The sequence below is a fragment of the Leptosomus discolor genome, chromosome 1, assembly GCF_034619465.1.
Source record: "Leptosomus discolor isolate bLepDis1 chromosome 1, bLepDis1.hap2, whole genome shotgun sequence".
Lineage (NCBI taxonomy): Eukaryota > Metazoa > Chordata > Aves > Leptosomiformes > Leptosomidae > Leptosomus > Leptosomus discolor.
Window position 1 is genome coordinate 218,178,142 of NC_141391.1, and position 9,451 is coordinate 218,187,592.

General features: G+C 71.6%; 1 protein-coding gene across 1 annotated transcript in view; it reads left to right on the top strand.

Moving 5' to 3' along the window:
• Nucleotides 1–1,820, top strand: part of CALU (calumenin) — a 16,629-nt gene extending 14,809 nt beyond the window's left edge. The window contains 3 exon segments of the mRNA XM_086462541.1: nucleotides 1,095–1,243; nucleotides 1,456–1,591; nucleotides 1,650–1,820. Coding sequence (XP_086318667.1) covers nucleotides 1,095–1,243; nucleotides 1,456–1,591; nucleotides 1,650–1,820 — 456 coding nt within the window.
• Nucleotides 1,821–9,451: the final 7,631 nt, after the last annotated feature.

Consider the following 9,451-nt stretch of genomic DNA (forward strand, 5'->3'; position numbering starts at 1 on the left):
TAGGGGGGGCCGGGGCAGCCCCACAGCACCGGAGCTGCCGGGTCCCCGCTCCCGAGGCCCAGAAACTTCCCTGCCCCAATCGCCCGCCGGGGCTGCGGGCAGGGGGCTGCGGGCAGGGCACCCCCCCGGCCCACGTGCCACCCCCCCACCCCCCCCCCACGCTTGGGGTGGCTTAATTTTGGGGGGTGGGACACCCCGTGAGGACGACGATGGGGGATTTGAGCGGCCAGGGACGGCGGCAAGGGCAGGGCGGCCAAGGCCGGGGGGGTGCAGTGAGACCCACGCCCAACGCCGCCGGCACATGGGGGGACCCCGAAGCGCCCCACGGCTGCCCCACGGCGGGGGCTCCGCGAGGCAAAAAAACCTCCCGTGATTAAAACCTCGTGACGGAGAATTTCTATGGCAACCTCGCCGGCAGGGCCGGCACGTGCCAGCGGGGCCCCGGCGGCACCCCCAGAGCGGGCTGGGGCGCCCCACGGCGCAGCGCTGCGGTTGGGGGGGGGCGGGGGGGGTCCTTGCCGTCACCCCGCTCGCCCGCCGGTGCGGGTCCGGGTGGTGCCGCGGTGCCGCGGCCTTTTCTTTCGGCGGGTTTCGGCAAGAGCGGCTCGGTCGTTAGCCGCCGCGCTTGGGAGAAAGGCAAATATTTACCAAATCAGAATAGGCACTTTCAGGGGAAAAAAAAAAAAAAGCAAATGTCACCGCAGCCACCGAGAAACACCCCCCCCCCCCCCCCCGCCCCCCGGCGGCGGTGGGACCGGGGGGGCGCTCCCCACGCCCACCCCGGCAGCGGTGGGATGGAGGCGGTGGGATGGTGGCTACCCCCAGGAGGGGCTGGGGTGGGGCGGGGGGGGGGGTGTCCCCTCGCCCGGTGTCACCGGGCAGCCATCCCGGGGGCCGTGCCCACCGCGGCAGGCAGCCGTGACGGCAGCGTGGGCTCCCAGCCGCTTGGCACACGCACCCCGGCGCGGGGCTCCCGTTAATTATTCTTATTGCTGCGGATATTTTTGGCTCCGGTGCTGCAGACGGGCGGGTTTTATTTGATTTTTTTATTTATTTATTTTTTTGGGGGGGGGGGGGGAGGTGTTTTTTCGCAGCTCCGGCGGCTTTGCGGCGGCAGCGTGCCGTGCCGTAACCGTGCCGTGGGACCGGTGCCGGCGGTTGGGCCTGGCGGGGTTCGGATGCTCCCGGAGGAGGGAGGCGGGCGCGGGGGCGCCACGTTCATCCGCCGGAGATTTACCAACCGGTAATTCCCGGCTCGGTTCGTCGGAGCACGGCAAAAAGCGCCGGGGAAAACTGTACCGACGGGGCGATTTTCCGGTAATCCCGGAGGGCTGGGCCGCCTTGGCGCTACGGCCACCCCGGCAGAGGACCGGGGCGGGGGGGTGTCCCAGCGGGGGTGGCTGCGGCACGTGCGGCTACCGGTGCCGGCACGCCTCCGGCACGTGCCGGGATTAGCCAAGCGCAGAGGCACGAGCCGTTGATCCTCCCGGAGCGTCGCCGGCAGCACCGTGGCCGCTGCCAGCCCCAGCCTCCTCCTGCCCAAAATAAGCCGGGGATGGTTAGTCACCGGGCCGCCGGCTTCACCTGGCCGGTGAGTCAGCGGCAACCGGAGCCGCCGGGTTAAAAATATACCCTCGGCCTCCCGGCAGGCAACAGGGGTGGGGAGGAATCCGGCTGCTCCCCGCACCCCCGGAGTGGGGCCACCACGGCAGCCCCGGGGACCACCGCCGGGACCCCCACGCCACCGGCTGCCACCACGGTGTGACCCCGGGGGCCACGGCTGCGGCGTGGCGAAGCCCCCCGCAAGATCCCGGGTCTAGGGGGGTGACGGGGACCCGGTGGCCCTGGCACAGGGTCCCCACGCCGACACAGTGACCCCGACGGGGGGCAGGGGGGAGTTTGGCCAGGGGGAGGAGGAGGAAGAGCGGTGGAGGAAGGCGGGCGGGCGAGTTGGCCGAGGGCTGTGCCGGCAGCACCGCAGCGCCGGACGGACGGACGGATGGACGGACCGAGGCCCTCGCCGAGATGAAAAACACCCCAGAAGCCGAGCGGCAGCCACCAGCCCCCCGCCTGCACCCCCCCCCGCACCAGCCCCCCAGCGCCAGGGCCGGCGGGGAAACTGAGGCACGGCCAACCCCACCGCAGCCGCCGTGCCGCACCCCAGCTCCCACCCCGGCAGCACGGCGAAGGGGGTGGCTGAGCACCATCCTGCCTCTCCCCTCTCCTCCCCGGCAGCACCGCGGGGCTTTGCCGGCCCCGGCCGAGCTGCCCGCGCCGCTTTCCCCGTTGGGTGGGTTTCCCCCCCACCCCCACGCCTGCAGACTGCGGCAAGCGCCGGGTTCGTTGGGTTTTTTTGAAGGGGGAGAGGATTTTATTTGCCATTCCCTCGCCCCAAGTAATTAGGATTGCAGCACCATTTGCATAAACAGTTTAGCAATTGCCGGGGCTGCTTTGCATAACGTGCCGCTGCGCCGCAACCCGACGGCGGAACCTCCGAAACCGGGTCGGCGCCAGAGCGGGTCAGGGGGACGGCACGGTGCCGCTGGCAACGGTGGTGGGACCCCCCCCTACCCCGCCCCGTGCCGGGAAAAATCCCCTCGGCTCCAGGACGGAGGATGGGGGCAGCCGGCGGGGGTTCGGGGTGCCGGCGTGGCGCGCCCGCGGCTCCCCTAAAAGCTCCGCCGTGACGCCCCCCTTGGCAGCGTCCCGGCTTCCGCGTGGCCTCCTCGCCGCGGCCACGTGCCGGCTGGCGTGGCCGCGGCTCCCGGAGGTGGAGCGCATCAGTGCCGGGCGAGCGGGCCCCGCGTCGTGCCGGTAAAACCCGGCGGGACCCCACGGACGGCTGGCGCCGTGTAGCCGCGCGATAGGCGGCACCTTGGGGAAAGCCGGCAGCCCCGGCGACGTAATTAAACCCGGCACCTTGTCAAGATGAGGCTGCTCATTTGCACAAGGCGAGCGCGGCGGCTCCGGCAACCTCCCCGGCGCTGCTTCGGCACGGGGCGGCGGCAGCCGACGAGGCTCTCCGCGATCCCAAGGCCCGGGCGCCGCGTCCCGCTCCCGCCCCGCGCCACGCTCGCGGCGCCTCCTTCGTGTCCCCCATCCCCCAAAAAAGTCCAACGAGAGTCGGGACGGCCACCCCCGTGGGGGCTACGGCAACCTGCCGGCGCCTCGCCGGGCCGTGCCGGGACGCCAGGGCTGCCGCAGCGGCTCCGGCATCACCGAGGGATCTTTTCCACAGCTTCTCCCGCTCCTTCCCACGCCGGCAGGAGCGACGCCTTCGAGCGGGGAGCGCTGCCCGTTGGCCACCGTTCAACAACCGGCCCGTGCCGCGGGGTGCCGGCCCCCGGGGAGCGCGGCGGCAGGCGCGGGGGGCGCTCGGGGCGACGCTCTCCGGCTCTTCGGTCCCCAGCCCCGTTTTTCTTTCTCTGCCGAAGGCTCTGGCAAGGCGGGAGGGCGGCGAGCCGCTGGCAAAGGCTCGTTTTTAGATCCCACCGAGCTCTGCCAACATCCGGGCCAGAGCCGCTTCTCCCGGAGGACTCCGGCTCCCTGCGGCCCCGGGAGCCGCGCGGCGGTGCCGAAAGCATCGCCGGCACGTGGCGGGCAGCGCCGAGAGCGTGGCGGGCAGGGCAGGGGGCAGGGGAGCGGGCAGGGGAGCGGGCAGGGGAGCGGGCAGGGCAGCGGCAGGAGCTCTGCCCGCTCCGCAGAGCAGCGCCTGCTCCTTCCCAGCTCGGCACAGAGCCGCGGCCTCCCGGGCTCCGGCAAACTGCTGACGCAGCAGCTGGAGCCTCTAATTAAAACCAGGCTGATAACGGCACAACGTGGGCTCCGAGGCGATCGATACGGGGACAAACCCACCCCCCACCCCCCCCCGCCCCCTCGCAGGGGGACGAGCGATTCCCCCGTGGGGGCGAAGCCGGGGCCAGCCCCACACCTCCGGGGGGGGGACACACACGGATGGACAGGGAGGGCACGGCACGCGCCGCGGTGAGGATTTCGTGCTAGAGGCCATCGCTCGCCGCTCCAGCAGCCGGGGGGGAGGGGGTGGAATCTGGGGGGAAACGGGGACTCCTCACCCTGGGCAGGGATGCGGAGGAGAAGGGCTGGGGGGGGTGGGGGCAGGCTGGTGGGTGCAGGGGACCCGGGGATGTTGGGGTGGCTGCTGCACCCCTGCGGGCTGGGGGTCCCGCCCCAGGGGGGTGCCGGGTACCGGTGATGGGGAGAGACCAATCCCCCCCCCCTAGACCCAGCAGGCGGTCGCCCACCCCAAGGCCCAGCAGGTCGTAACGAGGGGGGCTGCCCGCGGGGTGCCACCGCCCGCGCGCCCAACGTGTCCCCCGGGTGCCGTAAAGGGATAAATCCGCTCTCCCACGTGATGGACGGGATATAACGGCCCGGGGAGGTCACCGACGGGAGCAGCGCCGGAATAATCCCCCTCCTCCCCTCAGCCAGGGCCCTGGGAAGTCTCGGCCAGTGCCGGAGCAGCACCGGCAGCACCGGCGAGCCAAGCTTTGCACCCCGGGGTACCCATGGGTGTCGGTGCTTGGGGCATCCCCAGCGTGCCAGCATCGGCGCCGCGGGTGGCACGGCACGGCTCTGCCGGCATGGCAAACCCCTTCCTGGGAGCTCGTCCTCTGCCAGGTCCGGAATGTCACCTCTCGTCCCCGTCCCCTGCTCCTTGCGCATTACAACCACGAGCGAAAGAGGCGAGAGAGCGGGGAGGACAAAAAAAAGGGGAATAAAAAAAAGAAGAAAAGCTCCTTTCTGCTCCGTTCCTGGAGGACTCGGAGCGTTTAGCCGAGGAGTCGAAAAGCCCGCTGACCCGGCACGCGCCGGCAGCCGGGATGAAGGGGAGAAAAGCCTTCCGTGGGCCCAAGGGACCGGGGGGGGGACGCGGGCAGAGGAGGAGGAGGAGGAGGGCCTGCCGCCCCGGGGCTGCGCGCAGGGAGCCCAACGCCAGCCCCGCTCTAAAAATACAGGCCTGACCCTGTTCTAAAAATGACCGTCCGGCACCCGCCGCCGGCAGCGCCGCGGGCCCCGAGCTGCGGATCCGGCAGCGGGAACGGCTCCCGCTGCATCCCTGCCTGGGGAGCGCTGCATTGCACCGGGAGCCGGGGGCTGGGGGGGCTGGGGGGGCTGGGGGGGCTGGGGGGGACTGGCAGGGGGTGGCATGGGCTGTTGGGGACTGGCGGGGACTGGGGGAGCTGGCAGGGACTGAGAGCGGCTGGCAGGGACTGGGGGGACTGGCAGAGGATGGCAGGGGTGACAGGAGCTGGGGGGGGCTGGTAGGAGCTGGGGTGGGTGACAGGGGTCTGGCAGAGGCTGGGGGGGCTGGCAGGGGCTGGCAGAGGGTGGCAGGGGCTGGCATGGGGTGGCAGGGGCTTGGGGGGCTGGCAGGGACTGTTGGGGGCTGGCAGAGTCTGGCAGGGGACTGGCAGGGGCTGGCAGCGGCTGTGGGGGCTTGCAGGGGCTGGGGGGGGGCTGGCAGAGTCTGGCAGGGGCTGGCAGAGGCCGGCAGGGGCTGGTGCAGGCAGCAGAGCACACCCAGCGCCCTGGGGGGACAGGTGACATTTTGGGGCCCATTCCCCACGATTATGGCACCAGGAGCCACGACACACCCCCCTTCCCGCCCCCCCCCCCCCAGCTCCCCACAGGGCGACCCCATCGACCTGCCGTGCGGCCACCGCACCAGCGACAGACGGACGGATGGATGGGCGATGGGGGATGTCCCCATCATCCGGTTGCCATGGAAACCGAAGGGAATCACCCCCCCCCGAGAGCCTCCCTGCAGCACCTCGGGGACACCCCACCCCCCCCCCCCCATCCTCCAGGCAAGCAGCAGGGACGCAGACACGGCTAGCCCCCACCCCTGCACCCCGAGGAGGGGGCTGCCACCCCGTCCCCCATCCCCCCGAGGAGGGGGCTGCCACGGTTTCAGCGCCCCATCGTGCCTGGGGACAACTGGGAGCGTGGGGGGGCACCGAACCCCGAAGCCACGCCGCGAGGGGACACCGTGGCAGGTGCCACCCTGGGGCGAACCCGGAATGAAGGTGCCCATCACCCGCCCCCCCCGGCATGGCGGCGCCTTAATCCCCGTTTTGGATTTATTCGAGCCGCCCTCCTCAGCCGCCGCCCTCAGCGGAGGGATTAAGCCGCCGCAGTCTCCCGCACCCCGCGGGGGGAACCGTGGGGTTTGGGGGTTCCTCCAGCCAACGGCCCCGGCGCGGAGGGGGGTACGGCCTGACCCCCCTCCCCGCGGCCAGCCGGGAACCCTGCCCTGCCCCAGCTCGCAGGGAAGGGTCCGAGGAGCGGCCCCCAGGGACATTGGGGTCCTGACCCCCCCTGCAGAGGCCCTCCACGGCTGCACCCCGAGCGGGGAGCCGGCACCCGATGCCTCTCGGCCGTGCCGTGCCGTGCCGTGCCGTGCCGTGCCGTGCCGTGCCGTGCCGGCCCTGCAAGCCGCTGATGGAGGGCGCGAGCCAAACCAGACCCCTCTGCCCGCCGGGAGCCCCGGCTGCGCCTGCCGAGCCGGGATGAAAAGCAGCAGCACGGCGCAGCCGGCACCAGTGCCGTTATTACCGGTGCTACCGGCACCGAGATCCTCCCAAGCTGGTGGTGCCCGGCACCACCGGGAGGAGCAGGGTGAGACCCGCGGTAGCCGCCGCCATGGGCCACGGCCATCACAGGCCGGGGGTCAAAGCCGTCCCCCGTCTCACGGCCCCACCGCGGAGGGGCCCGTCCCAGCACCGCCACCCCCGCTCCGGCGGTGCCTGCCAGCGCCGAGACCCGGCTCGGCTCAGCCCGGGGGAAGCGGCAGCTGCGGCTTTGTTCGAGCCCCCATCGAAATTCCACGTGCATCCAGGCCAGATGGGGCGAAACGCCGCAGGGGTCGGCGCGGGAAGGAGGAACGCGGCCCGGCGAGGCGGCCAAGGCCGAGGTGGGGGGCGAGCGCCCGCCGTGCGCCCTCCCGGCTGCCCACCGCACCCGCTGGGCACCCCCCCGCGGCGGGCACCGAGGGGCTGGGAGGTCCTGGGCGGCTGGAAAAGCCACGCTTTTCCCCTGCCGATGGGCAGAGGTGGGCAGGAGGCCCCGAGAGCGGGCAGGAGGCGGGCGAGGAAGCGCCATGGGATGTGCCAGGGCCTGGCTGGCGCGGGGCGGCGAGCCTGGCTGAGCCGGAGCCGCCAGGATGCGCCAGGGAAGCCGCAGGATGCCCCTGGGGGGCGGGTCAGCGGTTTCCAGCCGCCGGCCGCACGCCGCAAGACGCCGAGGAGGGACGGGGATGCCGGCCACGTCCCCGCGGCCGCCGACCGGCGGTATCGTGGGTGGGCGCGGGCTCTGGGTGCTCCTGACGCCCGCGGCTGGGTGCGGGGCCCTGCCCCCGCCGCCGCAGGCACCTCTGCATCCACGGCCACGTCTGCATCCCTGCCCACAGCTGCATCCCTGCACACAGCTGCATCCCTGCCCACAGCTGCATCCCTGCACACAGCTGCATCTGCAGCCACGTCTGCATCCGTGCAGACAACCGCATCCATGTCCATAACTGCATCCACGGCCCCATCCTTATCCGTGCACACAACTGCATGTGTGTCCACATCTGCATCTGCAGCCACAACTGCATCCCTGCACACATCTGCATCCCTGCACACATCTGCATCCCTGCACACAACTGCATCCCTGCACACATCTGCATCCGTGTCCATAACTGCACCCTGTGGCCACCCCTGCACCCGTGCAGACAACTGCATCCCACGGCCACATCTGCACCCGCACCCCCGCGCGGTGCAGCCCCGGTCCCCACCCCGCCGGCCCCCCCACCCCCTCGAGGTGCCGGGGCGCAGCCGCGCGCTCCGGGGGTCCGGGTGCCATCCTGCACCCCGCTGGCTGCGGCGGAGAGGGGCGAGCGGGGCGGCGCAGCGCGGCGCAGGGCAGCCCTGTCCTCACGCTGGTGGGCTCGTCCAGCGGAGGCGAGGAGATGCTCTGCAGGAGGAGGAGGAGGAGGAGGAGGAGGAGGAGGAGGAGGAGGCCGGGGGAAACCAGGCCACGGCGCAGAGGCTGAGCGTGCCCGAGTGGAGAAACCCCTGGCTGCATCGCTGCTGCCCCCGCTCCGCCAGGAAAACGGCAGCTCAGCCACCCCAGCTCCTCCCAGTTTCTTCCCCAGCTCCTCTAGTTTCTGCCCCAGCTCCCCCAGTTTCTTCCCCAGCTCCCCCAGTTTCTTCCCCAGCTCCCCCGGGAATGGGGCAAGAGGAAGGCGCCACCTCTCCCCGTGCAATCCCGCACCGGCACCGCAGCGGGTCCATACCTGCCCGCAGCCCCCGCTTGCCTGAGGGGGCTCATTTAGTCGCGCTGGGATATAAGGGCGGCACCCAGCCCCCCCCCGAAAGCGAAGGGCACCCCCCGCTCCGGTTCCACAGAAGCCGGTGCAGGACCCCCTGCGCCGAGCAGCCGCGGGCGCCGCAGCAGCCAGCGCCGAGCCGGGTCCCACCACGAGCTGCCAAAATCGGCCGCACCTCGAGCGGGCGAGGGTCCGCGTGGTCAAGGGGGGGGGGGGGTCGAGCTGCTGCACCACGACGGGGAGGAGGGGAAGGTAACGACGGCCAACGCACAGGGAGGGAGGAATTACCGCCGGCACCGCCGCGAGGGCGGCCGTACAGCCGGGGAAGGGGCGAGAGCGGGGAAGAGCCCAGTCGTCTGCGCCTAACGTGCCGAGTTTTACCTGGGGGAGGTGGCTAAAGGCAGCGGAGGGGATTATTTTTGGGGTCCTATACTGAAATTTTGAATCACGGCGCAAAATAACCGCACAAAAGGGCTCTCGCGCTCCGGCGCCGCCAAAGTTTCCATCCAAGAAGTCACCCGGGAATTTCTGGAGTATCGAGAGACCGTGCCCCGGGGCGGGGAGGCAGGAGGGGGCTTCGCTGTGACACACCCCCCCCCCCCCCCCCCCCCCCCACTGCTCACACGCGTGTGCGCCCCGGGTCCGGCCTCGTGTCCCCCCCCCCAGCGCTCTGCCCCGCACCCGGCCTCGCCCGCAGGATGCGGCCACGGCGCTCACGTCCCCCCCCAAAGCCCTGGGGAGAATCGGGAGGCGAAGCACCGAGCGGCACCCAAACCTGCCGCCCCCGAGAGCCGCCCGCCGGGAACGCCGGCCGGGGGGCCTGGCACGCGGGGGGTCCTCGCCGGGTGCCGGGACCCTTTTTCCTTCCGAAGATCGAAAGAAAGGGAAAATTTCTAATTTTTTTTCAGCTGAGCAGAGATCGCTGCCCCCCTGCAGGGCGATTTATGGAATCAGTGTGAGCCGAGGCCGCACAAGGTCATCGGCCGCTCCTGGCGAGCAGGGCCCTGCCGGCGCTGCCGGGAGCTGCCTGCGCCGGTGCTGCCAAGGTGCTGCATCAGCCCCGCTGCCCACGGCAGCTCCGGCGCTCGCCGGCCGCGCAGGCCCCGTGCACCCGTCACGCAC